This window comes from Prionailurus bengalensis, chromosome A2 (genome assembly GCF_016509475.1).
Source record: "Prionailurus bengalensis isolate Pbe53 chromosome A2, Fcat_Pben_1.1_paternal_pri, whole genome shotgun sequence".
NCBI lineage: Eukaryota > Metazoa > Chordata > Mammalia > Carnivora > Felidae > Prionailurus > Prionailurus bengalensis.
In genome coordinates, this window is record NC_057348.1 from 114,424,948 (window position 1) to 114,449,063 (window position 24,116).

Genomic DNA, 24,116 nt, shown 5'->3' on the forward strand with positions numbered 1-24,116 from the left:
CTACTCAGCAATGAAAAAGAATGTAATCTTGCCATTTGCAACAACATGGATGGAAATGAAGGGTATTATGCTAAGCAAAATCAGTCAGAGAAAGACAGGTATCATGATTTCACTCATATGTGCAATCTGAGAAACAACTGATGAACATAGGGGAAGAGAAGGAAAAATAAGATAAAAACAGAGATGGAAGCAAACCATAAGAGACTCTTAAATACAGAGAACAAAGTGAGGGTTGATGAGAGTATGGGGTGGGAGGGTGGGTTAAATTGGTGATGGGCATTAAGGAGGGCACTCTTCAGTATAAGCACTGGGTGTCATATGCAAGAGATGAATCAGTGGGTTCTACTTCTGAAGCCAAGATTACACTGTATGTTAACTAACTTGAGAGAAAACAAAAAAAGTTTAGCTCTTACTTAATATGTATCAGAAATAATTCCCCAAATGAGAGGTTTATAGTTATAAAAGATTCATGTGTTCATTTATTCATTCAATAAATTTTTTTAATTTGTTTATGTTTGTTTATTTATTTTTTAAATATGAAATTTATTGTCAAATTGGTTTCCATACAACACCCAGTGCTCATCAATAAATATTTTTGAGAACTTGTCATGTACTGAATACTTTCATAGGTACTGGAATACAGTGATAAATAAAACAAAGCCCCTGCCTTCCAGAAGATTCCATTCTGGTGGAAGAGATGAACAATGAGCATGCATGCAAAAATACATAACTGATGCATCTCAGCTAGTACTGGATGCTATGTTAAATATAAACCAGAGCTGAGCCGTGAACCCACGAAAAGACATAGAGGAAATGTAACGACATATTACTATGAAAGAAGCCAATCTGAAAAGGTTATATACTATCTGGTTCCAATTATAATGATATTCTGGAAAAGACAAACTGTAGAAACAGTAAAAGGATCAGTGATTTCCAGGGGATGGGAAAAGGAAAGGATGAATAGGTGGAGCACAGATTTGAAGGGCAGTGAAACTTTTCTGTATACTCTAATGGTGGGTACATGTCATTATACATTTGTCAAAAATCATGGAGTGTAGAGCAAGGGTAAACCCTAATGTAAACTATTGATTTGGAATGATAATAATGTATCAGTATGGGTTCACTGATTGTACCAAATGTACCACTCTGGTGGGATATTGGTAAAGGTGGAGGTTGTGCACATGTGAGGGTAGGGGTTATATGGGGAATCTTTGTACCTTCCACTCAATTTTACTATGAACCAGAAAATACTCTAAACACTGAAGTCTACTTTTTTTAAGTTAAAAAATGTAAATTAATCAAGGTAAGGGAAAATAGTGAACATTAGTGGGAATTATTTTGAACCGAATTTTCCCTGGACTGTTAGTAAATAATTTTCACCTAAAAATACTTCTAGGAGGTAAAATTATACCACTTCCAGAACTTCGTCTTTTACTGTTTTTTAAACACAAAATAACAACATAGAAAGAATGCAAGCATGAGTCCTACAGATTAAGAAACAGTGAAAATTATGGGACATAAGGAAGGTTAGGTGTGATGGTTAGTTTTGTGTCAACTTGACTGGGCCATGGGGTGCCCAGTTTTAAACATTATTCTGGATAAGTCTGCATGAGTGTCTATGAATTAATGTATGAATAAAGCATATTGTTCTCCCCAAAGCGGGTAAGCCTTATCCAATCCACTGAAGGCCTGAATACAACAAAAATGTTGAGTAAGGCAGAATTCACCCGCTCTGCCTGAATGCTTGAGCTGGAACACTGGTCTTCTTCTATCCACAGATTGAGACTTATGCCGACTTGGTCCACAGGTCTTCAGATTCTGGAACTATATCATTGGCTCTCCTGGGTCTAGCTTGCCAACTGTAGATCTTGGGACTTCTCAGCCTCCATAGCCATGTGAGCCAATTCCTTATTTCATATATATAAACTCCTACTGGACACACATAAGATCTCCTGTTGGTTCTATTTCTCTGGAGAACCATGACACAGTAGCATACTTACCTGAGGCTCTGTTAGAACTTGGAGTCAATGGAGCACAAAGTGAGGCGAGTATTTTTATAGTCAATGTTTACAAATAAGTAAAGGGAGGCTCAGAGGTCCAGGAGTGAGGTTAGGATGTGGCAGAGCTAGGGCTCAAACTCAATTTCAAACTCCAATTCTACAGCTCCCTATAGCCACACGGATTATATGAAATGGGGGTTTTATTTAAATTCAAATACATTTAGTGAGGACAGAGGAATATCAGAGCTGATAGTGGCTTAAATGTCCTTCAGTTTGGCTGGGGACTGGCTTTTCTTGCCCTGTTTTAAGTACGTACCTGGGAGATCTTGGGTCACAAAGCGTTGCTGAATTTTTCAACACTGGCTCCCAGAACACAGAGGAGGTCCCTTGGTAGATGCATTCCAAACTTGGTGCACTAAAGAAACTGTTAGGGTTCTTGGGGTGCCTGGATGGCTCAGTCGGTTAAGCATCTGACTTCACCTCAGGTCATGATCTCATGAGTTCAAGACCCAGGTTGGGCTCCGTGCTAAAAGCTCAGAGCCTGGAGGCTGCTTCGGACTCTGTCTCCGTCTCTCAGCCCCTCTCCCTCTCGCAAGCACTCTCTCTCTCTCTCTCTCTCTCTCTCTCTCTCTCTCTCTCTCAAATATAAATAAATATTTTTTAAAATTACTTTAAAAAAAGAAGAGAGAGAGAGACTGTTAGGGTTGTTGAGTCTGTAAAACTGAATTCATTCCCAGTGTGTGAAATGCTCATTGTCCCAAGTCAGACCTTGGAATCTTAACTTCTAGGAACTTTCCAAAAAGCATGAGTTTTGGAATCTGACGGACTTGGATTTGAATCCAGTTTTGCTACCTCCCAGGTGCATAATCATAGGTGAGTTAGTTGACCCTTCTCAACTTCAGTGTCTCATCTAAAATGTGTATATTATTTGATTTGTATGAATGGATTTGGCCAACACAAATTTCTCAGCCATTTCCTATGTGTCATACAAGTGCCAGATGCCACAGATATGAAGATGAACAAGGTAAAAATCCTCTACTCTCCAGAAGTGTCCACTCTAGTAGAGAAGACACACATAAATTATCATTCTAATGCCACATAATAATTTCAATAGACATAGAGTGGTGGCATCTCACCTTTGCAGAAGCTTCTAGTGCTAATCTATATCCAATTCTCCTTTCCTTCTAGCCTCATGAGAGGACTATGCTTCTGCCCCCTTGCAGTTAAGCAGGGCAGTATAATAGGATTGGCCAGTGGGCCAGCATGACACTCTCAGTATTCTCTTCTTCCACGTGGACCAAGAGAGCCAAGTGTTCTGGATGATACAGGATAGTGGAGACTCCATCAGCTCCTCCATGCAGGTCACTGAGGAGAGCTGCCCGAGAGAGTGAGGACCCAGACCTGAAGCAGACTTTGATTAAGCAAACAATAAACGTGTATTAAGCCACTGAGATCTGTGGGTTGTAAGTCACTACAGCATGATCCAGCCTGACTAATTCATAAACCAGCCTGCAAAAGCTGTTCTGAAGGAGCCAGGGACTGAGTGCTAATTGGTGAGTGAGAGAAGAGCCAGGGGAAGAGGTGAAGAAGGACCATGAGAACAGAGAGGAAGGCAAAGCAAAGGCCAAGAGAGTTGCAGTGGCCTGATAAGGTGGGTAACAGCAAACAGCTGGGGATGTGCAGGAATGAGAAGCAAAGGGGAGAGAGGCACGACTGAGGAGGCAGATGACATCAAACTGTGGAGAGCCTTGAGGGCCCTGTTAGTAGCTTGGCCTTTACCCTGGAGGATGGGAACCACACAAGTCTTCCAAGCACAGGGGTGACGTGCTCACATAACCTCTGGGCTACATAGAGGAGGGACCGGGACATGACTAGAGGCAGGAGACCAAGACGAAATCAAGCAACTTACGGAAAGTACCTACTGTAGTACCTGACAGACAGAAGTATATCACTTCCCTTTCCCTTCCCCTGCTCATGTATTAATGTGGTTCTAGAAACTAGCCAACTCTGTAGCTTGGCAATCTTACTTTCATAGCTCTTTAGTAATAAATGCTTCATTACATAAGAATTTATGTACAAGGATGTCTCCTGCAGCCTTGCCTATAGAAATGGAAAAACAAAAATAAACTGAGTGTTCATGGAAAGGAAACTGGTTGAATAAATCATGGAACATGCTATATTACATATTATTAAAAATAGTAAAAGCTATGTTAACTGACCTGGATAAGATATTCATGATATAGAGTTAAGTGAGAAAAAAAAAGGTGCAGAGTAATATGCATTATATGATTCATTACTTGAAAAATAAATAAATAACGCACTCCTGTAGGTGTAATTATGGTACCTGTTTGCATCCATTCTTGTGAGTCTGTGGCAGCATCTGGGAGGTGGTACAGCTGTTAACAGCAGTCATCTCAAGGGGCTGGTAGACTTGCCACAGTTACAATTAGTATGTGCTACTTTTATAATTTTTTTAAATTAATAGAGAGATATACATAAAACACCAGTAATGCCCTTCCTATGGTGATTGTCATCAATTGCAAAAGCATAAAAACCAATCTTCCAGCCAGAAGATTCCTCTTCTGATTGAAGTTTCCTCTTCCCACTGGAATGTTTTTAAATCAGATGCTCTACTTCAAGTTCACTGTGATTACTAAGTCTAATGGATTAGACATAGACTCTCAGGGGATTTAAACGGATCTGGGCCTTTAATGTTAATTATTCCATGAGAGGAAGCCCTGTTCATTTTTAGGAAATGAATGGGCCTTCCCATCAGGATAAGCAAATTACTCTGGGCTGTGGGGAAAAGGCAACCAATCTTCCAAACGAATTTATTGGCATTAAAAGACCAAGGGCATGCAAATCAAGCTGAATCATTGAAAGTTCTTTGAGGGCCAGGGCCCTGGTCCTAGCAGGTGCTAATGAATTCACTCAAACTTAATTAAAGCAAAATGCTAACCTCAGCTACAGAATAGCTAAGCTCAAGTCTCCTGGGTTCTCATGTGTCAGCCTTTTCCACTGGGCACTATGAAAAATAACTAGGAGATACTGCCATGCTGAATTTAAAGTGTCTGTAGGAGATCTAAGTGGAAATGTCCACCAAACACTGAATATGTCTAGACTGTCAGTCTAGAATGCATGGTAGTTCTGAGCCACGGACATACACTTGGGAGTCATATGTGTAAAAGTGAAAGGGTAAGTAAACCCACAAAGGGATGACATGACAGAGGTAGTGCCTGGGATGGTTTAGCATGCTCATAAGATATGCAGTTTAGAGGGGAGGTTAGGAGCACAGAGTCTCTGGTTCCAATCTTGGCTCTACCCTACTGGACACTCTTGCACTTGTTACTCAACTTTTCTAACTCTCCATTTTCTCATCTGAAAAATAAAATTGATGATCATAGCTCCCTTAGAAAACTGGTGAGGACAAAAGTGAGATAATCTATGCAATGTACTTAGAGCACTTGGTACACAGGGAGCCCTCCCAAATGTCACCAAGTTCAGGGATCAGCTAAGACAACCAACCAAATTGGTACAACCTCTATCTGTCTATCACAGGTGCTGGTATCCTTTGAATAAGCAACTCATTTCTTTGAATAAGCAACTCATTTCTAGGAAACTATCCCAACTGATACACGCGTACACATGTGTGAGATCACAGACTGAGAATCAATCACAAGAAGGAAGGAGTGAGGACCAACAGGGAGGCCAAGCAGGAAGGCATGGTCAGGAATTTCAGATCTGATAGTGGAAAAGTAAGACCAGCACTAAAATACTTCCTTTGGATTTGGCAACAAAGTCACTAGGATGGGGCCAAAGCTGTTCAGGATGGAAGCTAGACAGACTGTTTCCAAAGCAAAACAGGCAGCATTACTAGCATTCCATAAGATCCAGTAACCCAGGGACATCTTGAAAGATGGTTAAAGGAGGTAGAAGTACATTTTTACTTAATCAATATCTTTCTGAGGATCAAGTAATACATGATAAATGAAGAAAACCTGTAAAACAAAAGTAGAGAAGAAAAAGTACTGCCTATACCACTTTCTAGCAAGACCTACATTTTTTCCTGTGTGTGTGCATTTACATCAGGGTGTGCACAGGACTAATTCATCTTGTTACATGACAAGCATAGTCTGTATTTGCTCAATACTTTGAAAACATATTATTTAAAGATACTCGAGGAAAACTTAGAAGAATATTCTCATGATTTCAGAGTAGACTAAGACTTTTTATGTGTGTCACAAAATCCAGAAGCCATAAATGAAAGGATATAAAGTCTGCTTCATCTAAATCTAAACTTTTTGCATGGCCAAAAAAAAAAAAAAAGGCCACTATAAACTAATAGGAACATGAATGATAAATTAAAAATGCACATGAAAAACAAAAGTTTACCATTCAGAGTATATCAAGAGCTCCTTCAAATCAGTATGAAAAGGATCAATAACCCAACAAAAACTCAGACGAAGGATATAACAGACAGTTGGTGAAAAGTGAAATAAAAATTGTTCTCAGAGATCTGACCAGATACTCCAACTTACTTGTAATCAGAGAGAAGCAAATTAAAACTCCAGTGAGATATGTTTTTCCCTTATTAGTCTGGCACAGATCAGGACTGATAATATCATGTGCTGACAAGAGTATGAGGAACAGGTGTTTTCACTCCTCACCAGAGGAAGCATGAAATTGGTACAACCTCTGTCTATCACAGTTGCCAGTATCCTTTGAGTAAGCATCTCCATTTCTAGGAAACTATCCCACTGACACACTCACATGTGTGAAATCATGGACAAAATTATTCATTGTAGTTTTATCTGTAATAACAAAAGATTGGAAACAACCTAAAGTTCCATCAATGGGGGGATGGGTTAATAAATGGAATACAAGGGCCAAAAGGAAAGAGTCAGTTCTGTATCTCTCGAAAAGAAACGATTGCTAAAACATATTCAATAAAGGAAGTAAGCTGCAGACCGATGTAATTAGTACACCGCCACTTACGTAGAAGAATAAAACTAAATCATGGGAAATAGGAATGTTTTGCTTATCAATGTATGGAGTATTTCTGGAAGGAATCACAAGACAAAAACCAGTAGAATTGCTTGCCCCTGAAGAGATAAACTGGTTGGCTCAGGCAGGGTGGAAATGATTAATTTTTCACTGAGTACCCTTTGGTACCTTGTGAATTTTGCGCCATTGGTACACGTCGCCTATGCAAAAACTAAAAAGTAAAAATATAATATTTTAAAACAAAATGAATCGATAGGCCATTTTATTTGTCTTTATTTTTTGGTGGCTGTTTCTATTTTTTTTAGCTGTCTTTCTCCATCATGCTTTGTCTGCCTTGATCCTTTCCTATTTCCCTTCTTATGCCCTCTGTCCCTTGCCCCACCTGAATATAACAACAATTTTTTAAAAATTAGCATCTGCTGACAATTTTGTACATACTGATAACTGTACTTTATGGGTGTGGATATCATTCAATTTTCACAACCACCTCCAGAAGGGAAGTTTTCTTTGCCACAGTTTGCAAATGAGGAAACTCTGGCACAGGGGGTTGAAGCCTTGCCCAAAGCCATATGAGCAGTAAATGATGGGGCCAGCATTTAAATCAAGTCTGTCTCTGAAATCCATGCTTCTTTTAGTAAACTGTACTGCCCACAATATGGAATAAAGATACATACATATGTTTTTTTAAATTATTGAATAAAGTATTACAGTCTTTGTAATTTGAAAATCAAGTGAGCTTAACATTTTATATGACCTATAAAAAGCACACATACAAAGAAAGCTTTATGTATCAAACTATTTTCTATTTCTAAACTCTTGATGATTATTTTCTACAGATCAATTGAAAGGATAGCCCACCTTTCATTCATTCATCAGCCCCAAGTATCCAGCATGTGCTCACAACTGTGCTTGCTGTTCATTGACATTGAAAGCTAGAGCCCTTGGGAAGCTTTCAGTCAATTGTAGAGAGAGCAATATCAATGCTTATTGGGCTCTCCTATGTGCCAGGCAAAGCGCTAAGTATTTTACATAGATTCCAACAACTGTATGATATAAGGTATGATTGCTACCCCTCATTTTATGAAGGAGAAAAATGAAGCTGGGGAGTTCAATAACTTCACAGCTGACCACAGCTTAAAATTACAGAACAGCGATTTGAACCCAGGCAGGTTGGCTCCAGAGTCATCACGACACTGACTAGAAATGGATTAGTACAGCACATGATGCTGCAGGAGAGCCCAGAGGAGAACCCTCACTATTCCTGGAAATGGGTCAGCGAAGACTTCCGGGAGGACGGAGGCACAGTCTGTCTTGATGGAAGTTCAGAACTGAGAGATGTCATGGCATCCACAAGATGTCATTCTACCCTGCCCTGAAACTGTTATGAGAAGACTTACATCCTTTGGGGAGGAAAAAAAAAATTAGCATATGTCTCATGTGGTCTGCCTGGGAGCTGTGCCATATAAATCAAACCAAGTTTCTGACGGGGAGTTTTACATTTTACTCAATATTCTGAAGTTTGGCTATGACGCAGTCAAGTATCAACCAGGTTCCTGTCATCATGCGGGTGTCCTCAGAAGGAGGCAGGGGTTGGATTTAATAGCACTGTTTGTTTTCTTAGTGCAATGTCCTAGAAATATGCAATAGGACTATAACGGAGATGAATCAAGAGGAGGATGCAGTACAATAAGACACAATGCCAAGAATAACAGCAGGATAAGTGATTCCTTGTGATTTGGGTACAGTTAACAGCTAAACTTATGACCCAAGAAGCAATCCTTTGGGGACCCTAAGAATGCTTCAGGGCTCTCCTCATCCTGTCCACTAAGGGCCCCAAAGCTGGATTCCTGATTCATCAGCCGGGTTGGAATGGGACAGTGACAAAGCAGAAATCACTAAGCCTGTGAGTTGCCACTTTGCCATGTCTAATTCTCTCACTGTGACAAATATCCTGTCCATCACTTGGCCATGGCTCAAGAACTGATCTACTGGCATGAGTTGGTATCTGGCTAGGGAAACTCAAGGGCATCTAATTCTGTAGAACAGAAATTCTGCCCTGCGCACATCCTGACTCCCCCAAACTCAGCTGATAGTCGGTGCCTATACGTTTATAGAAACTGCTTCCTTCATTTTTGGGACATTGCAGCAGCACACTTTGACCAAAACTATTTCTTTCCTTAAAAAAAAAAAAAAAAAAAAGCTTTATGGCTAATTGCTTTTGAAGTGTAAGATCAAATAATGCCTTTGATATATGCTTTTCCTACATTCCCTAAATAGTACACATATAATAACCAATCTCTGGATTGCATTGATTTTTGCCTCCAAAATATCCATGTATTCCCTTGGGCCCACTGGTGTGCTGGAAGATGTTTAACAACTAGTTTTGGGGTGGGGGGGCATAGTGTGTAGCATTTGCCAATTTCCATTGTGTAAACACTCCCACCTTGTCTAATATGAAGCTACCAAAGGAAATCACTGGATGCAGAGTTGGGAAGAAAGGAGTACAGTTGGCTCTCTTGAGCTGAACTGGCCAGCCCCAACACATCTCTACCTGAGCTTCATCCTGGTCTTACTCTGAGATGGTTTCTCAACAGCCATTATTTACATCACCCCTACTTGGAGAATTGCCCATAAAGTAGTATTGAAAAGAAAAGCCGATAACACACTATGCACGGTATTTTTCTATTTCCCATATGTTAACATATATATAGCTACATAGAAAGGTAGCAAGGATGATTGCAACCTAATGATAACAATGACTACCACTCAGTGAGAAGATTATTTTGCAATTTTTTCTCTTTTTGCCTTCCTCTATTTTCTCAATTTTCAACATTGAACATGTATTACATGTGCAATTTTTTAAGTTAAAAATAATTAAAATTTTGAATATTGATCTGTTTCTGCTTGTATGATAACTAATAAGTCTGCTACCTCCTTGCATTGAAAGTCTGGGCCTTCGACATCTTCCAAATTGGTTTATTCTGCCCATGGCCTCCATGATCCTAGGCATGTCAAAATGGGCGGCACCCCAAGCAGCCAATAGTTCTTTTGGATTTCCAAGAACTATTTCCTAATGTAGAGTATCCTGCTTCTATAGTTTCATGAAGAATAGGCTCTGGATTATTAGGTATGGCTAGTGAAGATCTATAGAATCACTGAATGCTGGAGCTAGAAGGAAATTTAGAGAGCGTCCCTCTAATGGGTCCCTGAGGTGGGAGGGCACTTCATCCCAAATCCTCCCATTATTCATTATCCCAATGCCCATATCTTCCAGCAGTGACACTGAAGAAACACAAGAAACCAAAGATTCAGTAATGCAATGAAAAGACAAGCCTAATTCATGAAAATCTTATATTCAGACAAAAGTTTTTGCTAGCAGCAAAAAGCCCCAACCTCCTTCTAAATTCTGCAATCTAAGACAAGTCAAGAAGGCCAGAGTGGTCTTCACAAACTTGGTCAAAAGAGTGGCCACACAGTATCAGCTGGATACTGTGAACCCAGAACCCAAATTTCTTCTCACACCTGACCTGCCCCAGTCTGTATTATATACCTGCTGCCTTCAATAGCTTTACTGGGGCCTGAGTCAACAAACTTACCACAGAGAAAGGAGTATATATTACAGCCTCTTTGCCAATCGTCCTGAAGGACAAGAAAAGCTGAGGCCGTTAGTAGCAATTGCTTAGGTTCCAAGGCCCCAAACAAATCTATGGGAATGCATGCTCTCCTTTTAAAAGCTCATCAGCTCCCAAGAAGACAATTTCAAATGCCAGAGTGGAGGAAACCATTTCCATGCATCTTGATCACTTGCCAAGTTGACTAATGCAACAGGCCATGCCTTCCCTCCTGACAATACCTTTCACCTGTAGTAAAATAGCACAAAAGAAACATGGCCTCCAGGATGGGAGACATAGGGCCATCATCCCACAGAGCCCTTGGGGAACACAATACTGCTGCTCAGACCCAGACCACTATGGAGACCCACAGGAGGAGCTACAGGTCCAGCAGACCAAAGTGAAAGACCAAAGTGACAGCAGACTACCAGCCAGCTTTCTGGGAACCCAGGCATCTAAGGCCAGCCCTCACAGTGAGGGAAGCATTCCCTGGAGCCACAGCCATGGTCTTCAGGTCAAGGCTTCAGCTATTCCCTGTATACAACCACACTCATACATAGTTATATAGAACTCAACAACTCAACAGAAATCACCTGTGATTATTTGACCTGCTTACCTGGATCTGAATTCTTCTGTGATAAGTTTAATTAATCCAGGTGGACCCTTCTTCAGAATAATAAACCCCAATGTCTCAGAACTACGGAGTGTTCAATATGTCCAAGGTGTATTCATGGAAATTATTCCACCACAAGAACTAGAGAGACCTTTCCTACCTTCATAGATTCAGCTTGCTAAGTAGAACATACATGAGGCTTAGTTTGGAAATACAAAGACACTTTCTTTTTAGTAAAAAAGTAGCCAAAAGGGCAGGAAAAGGAGATGAAAAACGTCATAGCCAGCCCAGCAGAATCCCCTGGTCTTACCGTTACATGTGATGCTTTCAAATGGGTTCTTAGTACCTTAATTTTGAGGGAAAGAGTAGAAGAAACCAACCAATGCTTTTGCATGCTGAGTTTCTGCCTATGACACTGAACTCAAGAGAACTGAGACCTTTAGAGAAACCAAAGATGGTTCAAATGACTCGTGAGAATAAATTAACTCTGTGCTCCTTTCTGACATGATGAAGTTTCCTAATTGTAAAGCAGAACCAGCAGCCACCAACACAGAAGACCTACCCCACAGATGGAGAAGAGATGGAACACTGAAACTGAGCCTGAGTGACCTCCCCAGCCCTGCAGCGCGAGGCCAGTGGGGCTCCTTCAGGATCAGCAAAGCAAGTTCTCATCACCAAACCAGCTTCAGAGCAGCTGGCTTATTAACATCTGCAGATTCCAAGCACTCTCTTCCAGGTTTGAAGACCAAAGGAAAAGGGATGTGATGAGGGGGGCGGTCCCCAAGGCAAGGGGAGTCTACATTGTTGCCCCAAGAGAGTCCACTTCCCTCCTAAAATGCCTGGGATTTTCCACTTTGGTAGGGGAAGGTAACAAGGCAAAACAATGAGGGCCTCCTCATTGGCCACCATGTGCAGTTAGGCAGCAGGAACCCAGCAGGCCAATGTGCCTTTTTCTTGGGTTCAGCAGAACTAGACACAACCCCAGCATGTCTTTACCCTTAGAAAAGCTAAGGCCAGACTAGAAAGTCACCAGGAGCTACAACTGGGCATCAGAGTTAAGACAGCAAAGGATAGGACTGAGACTGGGCCAGGCTGGGAACTGTCCAGAGCTCTGGTCTCTAGGCTTGGCTGTCCTCCAAGATCAGCCAGCCCTTTCCAAGGAGACATACCACATGTCCCTAATATTCTCTCTCCACATAATATGACTACTTTTCCTAAAACACACATTTCCCAGAGTCCTACAGGCCTGGAGTCTGCTCAGCCGGACTCAATCCCGGAGGAGCTGTTAAATAACTCACTGTTTCAGTTTGCAAACCTTTTACGACTTAGTGACAAGTGAAACTACATTCTGACAGCAACTGCAAGTTCCTAGTACTCAGTGACTTCTCTTTTTTTCTTGGGATACTCCCTCCCGCTAAAATTACAGACCCACCCACCCCCAATACCTGGAATAAAGAAGAGAGCACAATACCACATTTTAACCTATGAGATGTGGAGAACAGCTCTTCTCTTGAGAGCCTAAGACCAAATGGAAGTTACTTTGTCTCCCTCACCTTGAATGCATTGATGAACTCTCTGAACTGAACCCCAACAGCATGTAGGAAAGCAGTCATGGGCAGTAATTCTGAGGGGGGCACAGACAGGACTAGCTTGCCTGGATAAGGTGGAAAAGGATGCAGAGCTACTTGGTTTCTCTTCTACTTGCCTATATGTTCCCATTTGTCCTATCTCTCTTGGTCTCAGCTGGCAGCTACTTTAAATCAGCAGTGGAGCAATGCAGCCACTGAGGTTATTAGTTAATAAATGCTGACAGCATGGCCTTTCCTGGTCATTTGTACATGTTAAAATAAGATGCATGAGCTCTCCAAGTGGAAGATCCATTGAGATCCAAAGAAAGGAAGCTATCATGGTGGAGTTACAGATGTTGTGTTAATGTTGTGGAGCAAAAAAGAGCCCATCTCTCCCACAAGCAAATGCCAGCCCATGGCATTGACACTAATATAGATCCTAGAGGCTAACAATATGCAAAGTGGCAGGCAGCATCCTCCAACCTCTCCACACACATGCATTCTCACCTCCACACAACTTGCTCTTTCCTGGCTGCCGGAAGCACAAGATCTGATCTCCTCACCCTTGCAGGGTCTTCCCACTTTCCAGACTTTGAATAATGATGAGGGCCATGGACAGGGAAGGCTGAGGGCTCCTGTCATAAAAAAACACTTGGCAGCAAGCCTTGGAAATGGTGTAGGAGAAAAACACAGCTGGGCTCAATATTTAAATTGAGAGATCAGGTTTGGGGATCCTAATGTTCTCAAAAAAAGAGGGGAAACCACTTTTTTTTCCTGCATTTTTCACTTTTGCCATAAGGTGTTTTCAACAAAATACAGAATGTCATTTCTTTGGAGGAAAAATGACTGGGAGACCAGCTGATCACTGGCACAGTAGCCTGGCTCGTTCATAGCCTCCCTCACAGGCAGGACAGTGTGGGCTGACAGAACTGGGCTGAAGGAGCTCTCCAACGCAGAGACCCTGAGCCACAGAATGTTACAAAGAGCACATGTTTTCGGCTTCCTTCCTATGTGCCAGGGATTTTTCACATGTCATCTCCTTCAGTCTTCACAACAGCTGTATGGGAAGAACTGCTATTATCCCAGCTTTATCAGATGGACAAACAAGGGGACAGATCCTTCGGGTAACTTAGCCAAGGTCATACCACAAGTGGCAGAGTTGGGCTTTAAACCTATGCTGTACGACTCAAAAGTCTGTACTCTATGATATAGAGAACTGCCTGGGTGGCATCCACACAATGGGAAATTAAAGTGTGTGGATATTTGCATACAAATGTGTATGCGTGTGCGTGCAGTGTATAAACCAATCGTGTAAATACAGAGGTGAGTCCCTAGGTAGCCAAGAAAACCTCACCCAGATTAGGGTAACAGAGGATTTAGGTGAAAATACTGTGGGTCAGAAGCTACCTCTAAGGAGAGGAGCTGGAAAGGAAGGAGACTTACTTTTCCCTGTATGCCCTGACGTCCTGTTTGAACATTTTACCATGTATGTGTACTTCCTACTTTAAAAACTTTTAACTGAAAAGAAATACCGTATGTTGTCGTTGAGTCACTAGGTATTTGAAATCTACTGAGTCATGTTTTCTAAAAGATAGATATATGAGAAAAAGCAATCCCATGCTACAGAGGCCTATTGCATGTATCACAGGGTGGGCAGGGGAGGTGGGTTCATTCATTGCAGAAGAGAGGACTCGGCTGGGGGTGTCTGAGTTGCTCAATACCCAAGAACAGTAAAAGCGAAAACATTCAACTAACCATCCTCTCCCATTTTCATTTTCGGACAACCCCCGCCCCCTACGGCCACAGGACCTGCCTCCATTTAGAAAGTCAGTGAAAGAATGAATGACCTCACTTTCCCCAACCAGGCGGGTCCTAAAGTGTTTTTCACAAAACAAAACTTGAGTAAATCAATTTATGTTTTAAATACTGTAGCAGAGGTCCTTGTTTTAGCAATCCTGATGAGATCTTTGCAAAGAAGCTGATTGTGATAACACTGTGTTTTGTAAATATTTCTTTCTTCTTCTTTTTTTTTTTTTTTTTTTTTGGTGCTGTACAAGGGTCCTAGTTTCAACCTGGAGCCAATCTTCAGAGCTGCCTGGGTGTCTGGGAGACTAGTAAGGCAGCCTGGTCTAGAGTTCATTTGCATGAGACCAAGGACCCTCCTGCAAGAGACGTCATTATAAGGGCTGAGGGAACCTGTACAAACTATACAAGCTCAACCCAGTAAGGTAGCCTGGGGCGCTGGAGGCAAAGCATGATTCAGAGCCTGAGAGCCCAAGTCTGTGTTAGGAGATTTCTTCCCAGCTACCTCTGGACTCAAAACCAGTCCTACGAAGGAGGGAGCGATGAACACAAGCTCTAGAAAATTTCACAAGGTCCTCCTTTGACATGTCAAAGAGGTGAGTAGTATTCTTGCCACTTCTGCTCTGAACCAAGTGGGCGTTGCTAACTTGAGGGCTCCAGCAGAGACAATACCCACCTGGTCTCCTCAGGGAGAGAGCCCTGAGGAGCAGGATCACCCTCTGACCAGCAGTGGGGACAGCACTAGCAGCACAAGACAAACCCCTCGGCAGAGAGATCAAAGTGTTCACTGGGAGGGTCTCCAAGGGGCCACTAGGGAGAGAGCAGGGCTGAGGCTGAGCTGGCTGAAGTGGGCTGGAAGAGGTGAGAAAGAAACTGGCAGATGCCACATCGTGGCACAGAGGAGTCATTTATGTGTGCACCTCACACCACGTCTGGAAACCCCTAGAGACAACTGCACGAGATTTGGGGGCAGTCAGGCAGTTCTGCAACAGCTGGTCACAGAGAAAGCCAGCAAAGAGAGGAAAGTCCTGCAGATGGCTCGCTGTTAGTAGCATCTTACTTGTAACCCCAAGCTAGTGGGCTATGGTGTGGTCTGAGGAAGCTCAGGTCAAAACGTCTTAGGTTTTTATGACTATGAATTAAATGGAATACTAAATCCTAGCCTGTTAATCTGGTAATGAGAGCATTTCTTAAATCATAGTCAGCCTTAGCTTTTTGCCCCCCCTCCTGTAAAACTTTGTGCATGACTTCAACTTTCCTTTCCTTCTTAAGACATGCCAAAATGCTGAGTCACTAAAAAATAAATAAATAAATAAATAAAATTAAAAAAATAAAAACAAAAAACAGAAAAGAAAGTAAAGGAAGAGTGATCCTGCCTCTTAGGCTAGCTTGGTATGACCTAAGCGGCACTTTCCGCCCCCCCCCCCCCAGTTGTGATTCCTGTGATGCTAAAGGACGTCACATTGCACAATCTTAATAAGGTTTCCAATCAGCCCCACCCGCTCTGGCCCCACCCCCACCCTCCAACAGAGATTTATCAAATGTGGGATTTTCCCATGAGTCTCAATATTAGAGTCTCAAGCCCCAATAAATATAAGACTGGGGATGTCTGAGGCTCATTCTGCCCTCGAGCCCACCAGGAACGAAAGAGAGCTCCATCTGCCCTCCGGGACTCCAGCTATGACCTTCCTCTCCACAAGTAAGTGAAGGAAATCCCTAGCCCTGGAACTGCCTGGCAGCCGGGCCGGCTGAGGGAGGGGTGTGTGTCTGCTGGGAGGGCTGGCAGGCAGCCAACAGCCAGCAGCAGAGCTCCCCCAGCTGTGCGGTCTGTTCACTGGCTGTTCTCCCTTCCCTCCGGTACAGGCGCCTTCAGTCCACTTGCCTTCTCCCTGGGGCTGCTCCTGGTGGTGGCTACTGCTTTCCCTACCCCGGGATCCCTGGGAGGAGATGCCACCTCAAATAGACTACCACTCACCTCTGCAGACAAAATGGAAGAACTCATTAAGTACATCCTCGGCAAAATCTCTGCACTGAAAAAGGAGGTGGGTAGGCTCAACTGAGGGTGATAAAGGGCCTGTGTGGGCATTCACCTCCTGGGTCCTGGATGTGGACAAGGGCTCCTGCACTGGGAGGTCTTTGCTGGGTTCTGGGGCAGTTTAGATTTCAGGCCAAAGGGGCAGACGTCTTCTGTATTTCTCCTCTGCTGCTGGTCTCAGGGAGTTCCTTTCCCTCCTGGAAAACACACACTGGGGTTGAAATCCATGCCCCTTGGCCCATTCCCAGCTCCATACTTGGCATGGGCTGGGTGTCACTGCCTCTCAGGACTTCCTTTTCCCTAACCAAAAAATAATGTCTACCAATTTTCTTTGTCTCTCTTGCACTTTGGAAGCATTGGCAGAGTGCCACCTGAAATAAATGTTGAGCTTCTCACAAAAATCACAAAACTTTTAGGTTATGGAAGCTCAGTGGTTAGGGATTCCCCAGAGTCATTCCAGCATATAAGATGCATACTTGACAGCCCACCAAAGTGGCAAAATCATCAGTAGGTTAAAGCAGCTCCAAAGCTTTAAAGGTAAGGTAGTTTGGCTCTGTCTGGTAGAAAGGAAAGAGCACAGGAGGGGGTATTGGGAGTCCTGAACCAAATCTAGTTCTGGTTCTGCTGAGCCAGTTTTGTGATCTTTGGCAAATTCCCTACCACCTCTGGGCCCCATTTGTAAAATTTTGGAATTGGACTAGATGATCTCAAAGGTCCTTCTAGCTGGAAAATTGGGGCTCAAATTACATTCACCCAATTATCATCAAAATTGCTGTCATTTATTGACTACCTACTATGTGCCATGCACTTTATGTAAATAGTATGCCTCATCTTCACAAAAAACTTACAAAGGAGGAGTTTCATTATCCCCAATTTGGAGAGATAAGGACACCAAGACTCAGAATAGGCAACAAGTGTGAAGTCATAGGTGCCCAGAAATGAGCCCAAGTGTGCCCATCTTCACGAGACCTGGCTTGCCTGGATGCTGATGTGGTGTGACTTCATTCTCTTAGAGGCCTTCCTGCCTGGGTAAAACATGAATCGGCCCTCTAGTGGTGTTTGTTTTGGGGGCACTTCTTTGACAACAGTTCTGGTATTCCTCCCCAGATGTGTGACAACTATAACAAATGTGAGGACAGCAAGGAGGCACTGGCAGAAAACAACCTAAATCTTCCGAAACTGGAAGAAAAAGATGGATGCTTCCAATCTGGGTTCAATCAGGTATGAACACATCACATTCACTTTTAACTATTCCTTAGTCAAAAGTTCTCCCTCTGATATGCAGTGTCTGTATGCATATAGACTAGGCAGAAAACAAAGGGGATAAATGTAAAGAACATCATGTAAATTTCACAAGGAAGCCAACTTGAATCTCTCTGAAGGCAGCTTACTTTTGAATGCAATGGTTAGAGATAGCCCTTCTGTATTGGGATTTCTGCGGCCATCAAATGTTAGAAACCCCAGTAGGTTTAGCTAATCCATCCTGGGTAAAGTTGTCCTTCTCTTCGTTGCCTGCTGTTAGCAGGATCCCAGTCTGCACTCTGTGTAGAGGTCACTCTCTACACCCTCTTCCTTCCAGACAGTGGGATATCCTGCACTGACTTCTGATTATTCCATAAAAGGAGGTTCAGCCCAATATTGACAAGGACAGGAGTGCAGCCAGAAGGAAGAGTATTAAGGGGAGAATCAGAGAAAGACCCCTTTGCCACATTCCAGCATCTATCAGGTTTTGGGTAAAACTGATTAAGTAGTGTCTCTGTCCAGATATTTAAAATGGGGCAGCTGATGCTGTCTGATGTCTCAAAATACAATGCTAAAGGGTGTTTGAAGTTCCTTGGAGGAGCAGAGGGAGAAGTAGCTGAATTATAGCGATTTTAACTTTTTAAATTGATTATACCTTCCTAGCAATAGCTGATTTCCCCATCTTTTCTCTTAGGAGACCTGCCTGACAAGAATCACTACTGGTCTTCAGGAGTTTCAGATATACCTGAAATTCCTCCAGGACAAGTATGAGGGTGATAAGGAAAATGCCAAGTCTGTGTACACCAGTACTAACGTCCTGCTCCAGATGCTGAAGCGTAAGGTGAGCATTTCCTCATCCCCTCCCTTGGTGCGAGGAACACAGGCTCAAAGAAAGGAGCCTAGACAACTTGGGAATGCAAAGCCAACTCAAAAGAGATGGCCACATGTAGAGGAAAGGATCTAAGGAAGATTTTCTGATAGTTGAAACTTTTTGTTTTTTCTTTCGGTTCTCTTCTGCAAAAGACATTAATAACTATATTTAAAACTGTTAAATGAGATTTTAACATCAACTTCTACTATAATGGCTTAAGATATAAGAAAAAAAAAATCTGTAGAGGCAGAAGGAAGCACATCCAATCCTGCTCAGTGATCTCTAATAACAAAGAACAGAGGGCATAAAAATTATTTTAATATTTTAATTATTGCCAACTGATATTCTTGTCACTGGGGTAGTTTCAACTCTTTCCCCTTACTTTTTGCTGGAAGAGTTAATGCAGAAAAACATTTAAAGGCTAGAAGAGCAGGTACCAAAGGCCTTGGTCACTACCAGCTAGCCATTCAAATGCCACCTAATGGAGGCTTGATGGCACAGCATGTGGATGAGCCAAACAAAGCGCACTAGACAGAGAAGCAGGCACATGGGTGTTGATACTGCCACTGCCTTTTCTAGCTGTTTGCCTTAAACCGGTGCTTCTCCCACTTTAAAACACACACCAAATCCCCAGGAATCTTGTCACAGCACAGGGTCTGATCCAACAGGTCTGGGGGGAGAGCTGAGACTCGCATCTCTAACAAGTTCCAGGGGATGCCCATGCTGCCGTGCTCTAGAACCACACCTGGAGGTGTAAGCCCTCCCACAACTACTCAGCCTCATGTCAGTGGGTCTGTGGAAAGGTGCTTCCCAGTCCCCCTTACACCACAGACCAGTGGACCCTCAATAGATGGCAGATGGATGGGGCTTTGTGCCAGGCACTGTTTAGCATAAGGGAAGACAAGACACCATGGCCGCCCTCGAGATGCTCATGGTCTAATAGACATAGATTAGCAAAGTGGGGAGTAGGATTCAGTCGCCATGAAAGGGCTGCATGCAGGATGGGCTCAGGTGGGCTCAGGGGAGAGCCACCTCCCCCTACCTGGGCGAGCCAGGGCAGGCAGCCCCACCCAGTCTCCTTCACCCCGAATTTGAACGTCTTCCCACAGCACAGAGCATCCCGCCACTGCAAAGGATTTGTTCAATACTTAAATAGTTCTTTTTGCTTTCTTTTCCCTTCAGGGAAAGAATCAGGATGAGGTAACCATCCCTGTCCCAACCGTAGAAGTTGGCCTGCAGGCTAAGCTGCAGTCACAGGAAGAGTGGCTGAGGCACACAACAATTCACCTCACCCTGCGAAGGCTGGAGGACTTCCTTCAGTTCAGCCTCAGGGCTGTTCGGATAATGTAACCTGGGCATCTAAGATTGCTGTAGTTCACGGGCATTCCTTTCTCTGGTCAGAAACCTGTCCACTGGGCATGTAACTGATGTTGTTCTCTGTGAAGAACGAAAAGTATGAGCGTTAGGACACTATTTTAATTATTTTTAATTTATTGATATTTAAATATGTGATGTTGAGTTAATTTATATAAGGAGCAGATATTTATATTTTTTATGAAGTGCCACTTGAAATATTTTATGTATTCATTTTGAAAAAGATAACATAAAATGGCTACACAGCTGGAATATCCTCGACGTTTCAGAGCCAGATCATTGCTTGGAATGTGTAGGTTTACCTCAAATACGTGGCTAACTTATACATATTTTTAAAAGGAATATTTATATTGTATTTATATAATGTTTAAATTGTTTTTATACCAATAAACTGCTTTTTAAAAAAAATCGACAACTGAGCCTCTGTGTGTCCCGTGAAGCTGAATAGAAACAGGTTTCTGTCACCAGCACCACCACCACCCAAAAAGAGCTACAATCACCTGGAGAAAGATATAACAGAGAACCTACTGCATGTCAGGCATGCGCTAAATGTGTTGCATCTGTGATATTTAATCCTAGCACGTGTACACTCTTTTATGGATGTGGGAGAGTAAGTGATTTCTCTAAGTCACCCAGCTGCAAGATAGGACTCAGGCTCAGATTTTAAATCCAGGTCTAATTCTCTCCAGGCCCCTTAGTCTTAACTTCCTAGGCAACAGTTTGAAAGATGTAGAAAATCCCAAGACATGTTAATACAGGAAATACATTTAAAGATACAATCAAAAGCCTTGGAAAGGGCATAACCATTGTATAAGATCTAGCAATGTGCACTTCTAAATAATGATCAGAAGCTCTGCCTCCCTCCTCTAGGTTCCTTAAACATTGCACGTACCTGTCTATCATAGCACCTATCACATTGTATGACATCTTAAAACTGATTGAGTTTTCTTTCCAGCCAGCCTTCTTTCCTCAAGAAGGTAGACTCTATTATATTCATCTTGGCATTCTGAGCCAATGGCCCAGAAACTGAACATAGGAGGCCCCAATAAATATTTGTTAAATGAAGAAACCATACATAAATGATCAAATATAAGATATCTCAATTTGGGGGGACAGATACTGTTGGTCAGTGAGTGGAAAAACTACAAATACTGTCTTTATGTATCTTCATCTTCAAGAAAAATAGCAAGAGCTAGGCAGAAATATTCTAAGAACTTCTAGAGGAGGCAATGAATAATCAGTACATATATATCTATATCCATTTGCTTTCCCACCAACAATATTCTTTGCATGCTCTCTCTCCTCGCCCCCTTTGAGAGGTGATAAGAGAGGCAATCTGTACATAGCCCCTCTATCCTACCTTAACGCTATGTTGGGAGTTTAGTAAAGATTTCCCCTTTTCAGCCCCAGGAAGATGAAAGGTCTGCCTTCTAATAAAGCTTTTCCCACTCTAACTAACATAGACTTCTTCCTCCAGGGGAAGACTCCTGCTGAATAAGGGGAAGTCCACAGAGCCAAGAACTGAGAGGAGCCAAGCAAGAAAAGAGACACATATTCTGATTTCTAGAAACCAGTGGGTTTCCCAAAATGGGAGCCAAATCAAAGAACAAAGAGAAATGGCAGTTGAATGCATCCATTCTTCAAACAAAAATGTGTTGAGCATCATGTAGAAGTCAGGCAATGTCACGGATGCTGAGGTGAGCAAGCTAGATGCAGCCCCAGCCTTGATGTGGTTTATACTATGGCATGGAAGACAGATATTGAGCAAAGAATGTAACTGTGATGAGGTTTACAAAAGAGAAATGTGAGGTCTGCTGAGAACCTCACATACAGGGGGCACCAATAGCAGGGGAACCTAAGCCTGGGGAGGGCAGTCATGGAGTCTTAGGGAGAGGTTTTGACTGAGATGTAAAAGATATGCAGTAATGAGTTAGTCAGCCCAAGAATGGTGGGAAGTACACTCCTGACAAAGGGAACAGCACGTGCAAAAATCTGAATCAACAAAGAGCACACTGTGATTAAGACACTGAGAATTACATTATGTCCAGTACAGAAAGAATAAGGAGGGTGGTTAAAAGGTTGGGAGTTGGCAGGGGTGGCGTAAGGCTAGGGCCAGATCACTGACAGCATCAGAAGCCCTATGTGGTAAGAATGTGCTGACAGATTTTAAGTAGTAGGACATATAAGAGTTGTAGTATGGAGAATAGATAGAAAAGGGGCTGAAAGAGGATATTGGAGGAACATCATTAGTCCATGGAAGAGATGACAATACCCTGAATTAGGATGGTGGTAATGGCTAGAAAAGAGAAGGTGATGGCAGCCATTAGCAAAAGATAGCTAGGACCTAGTTCAGTAGGATTTGGCGATTGCTGACTGAGATTCAGGAATCCCAGAGACCACCAAGTCTTTGAGAGAGGAAAGAAGTAGGGATTAAATAGAAGAGTAAAACACAAAGGATTTTGTATTTGAGAGTTTTCACTTATTACTTTATTCAAATGCTCTCTGAGTATTTGCGATGTGCCAGATTCTCTGCTAGGCCCTGGGGATATAATGGTGAATAAAACAGACTAGGTCTTTGTTCTCAAGAAGCTTACGAACTAGAGAAAGCAGTTCAAAGAAATAACTGCTGTATGCTACTGTTATGAGTTGAGTTGTGTCCCCTAAAAAGATATGTTGAGGTCCTAACCCCCAGTACCTGTGAATGTGAGCTTACTTGGAAATAAGATCTTTGCAGATGTAATCAAGATAAGATGAGGTCATTCGGGTGGGCCTTACAAGAAGAGACGAGACACAGGGGAGAAGTCCATGTAAGGAGGGAAGCAGGTTTGGAGAGGTGAATCGGCAAACCAAGGATTGCCGAAATCAGCAGAAGGCAGGAAAAGACAAGGATCCTCCCCTAGAGCCTTCAGAAAGAGTATGGCCCTGCTCACACCTTGATTTCAGACATCTGGCCTCCAGAACTGTGAAAGAATAAATTCCTGTTGTTTTAAGCCACCCGGTGTGTGGTAATTTGTTATAGGAACCCTATGAAACTAACACAGCTACCAGGGGCAGCACACAGTAGGAGAGCGTCAAGTGTTCAGGAAAGGCATTCCAGAAGAAAATGACATTTAAGCTTATATTAAAAGAATGTACAGGATTCAGCCAGTGGGAGAGGCACAGGAGGTGTTCCAAGTGGTGACCTCAGCATGGGCAAAGGTTTGGAGGCAGGAAAGAGCATGTTGGAGAAACTGAAGGAGTCCTACTAAACAGCTGAAGTACAAAGAGGGAATTAACAGAAATGAAGCTGAAGCAGCAGGTCTGTTATGAAAGAGCACAGAGGATGAATTAAATAAAATCATTAATACAACATAAAAGTAAAGAGCAACTTTCTTGGAAAGACTTTTTGATTTGGGGGTTTCTTTTGTGTATTTGCTTCTGTTTTTTAAATGTTGAGGGATTTTTCAGTTTCTTCTGGTGTCACGGGGTAAGGAGATTGGGATGTAGAAGTAGCATCGAATAGTCTAGAAAAGATCCAGTTTTCTGTAGCACATTCCAGCAACAGGGGAGACAGTACTATGGAGGTGAGAGGCAAAAAAATAATAAATAATAAAAAATAAAAATAAGGGGCGCCTGGGTGGCTCAGTCGGTTGAGCGGCCGACTTCGGCTCAGGTCATGATCTCGCGTTCCGTGAGTTCAAGCCCCGCGTCGGGCTCTGTGCTGACAGCTCAGAGCCTGGAGCCCGTTTCAGATTCTGTGTCTCCCTCTCTCTCTGCCCCTCCCCCATTCATGCTCTGTCTCTCTTTGTCTCAAAAATAAATAAACATTAAAAAATAGAATAAAATAAAAATAAGAGAGAAGAGGATAAGGAGCACCTTGTGGCAGATGTGACTTAGGAATTTCAGACACTGTGATGTCTAGTATTGAATTTTCTGTTATCTTCTCCCTCACTCATAAAGGTTCTATGAGTTTTATTTACCAACATAAAGCAAATCTATGGTAGCCTTGTTCTAGC

The 24,116-nt window shown here is 42.6% G+C and overlaps 1 protein-coding gene across 1 annotated transcript; it reads left to right on the forward strand.

Annotated features, from left to right (window-relative positions):
• Positions 1 to 16,127: 16,127 nt before the first annotated feature.
• On the forward strand, positions 16,128 to 20,531 carry IL6 (interleukin 6). The gene is made up of 5 exons (XM_043589072.1): positions 16,128 to 16,298; positions 16,463 to 16,641; positions 17,742 to 17,855; positions 18,571 to 18,717; positions 19,930 to 20,531. Exons 1-5 carry the CDS (start codon positions 16,205 to 16,207, stop codon positions 20,095 to 20,097), a joined length of 702 nt encoding a protein of 233 aa, XP_043445007.1. The 5' UTR covers positions 16,128 to 16,204; the 3' UTR covers positions 20,098 to 20,531.
• Positions 20,532 to 24,116: the final 3,585 nt, after the last annotated feature.

What these genes read in the sequence shown, in the direction of transcription:
- IL6 (XM_043589072.1), top strand. Translation starts at nt 16,205, where the DNA reads ATGTCTGAGGCTCATTCTGCCCTCGAGCCCACCAGGAACGAAAGAGAG. An exon ending in TATGACCTTCCTCTCCACAA is followed by an intron (nt 16,299 to 16,462) that starts GTAAGTGAAGGA and finishes CCTCCGGTACAG; the next exon opens with GCGCCTTCAGTCCACTTGCC. An exon ending in TCCAGATGCTGAAGCGTAAG is followed by an intron (nt 18,718 to 19,929) that starts GTGAGCATTTCC and finishes TTTTCCCTTCAG; the next exon opens with GGAAAGAATCAGGATGAGGT.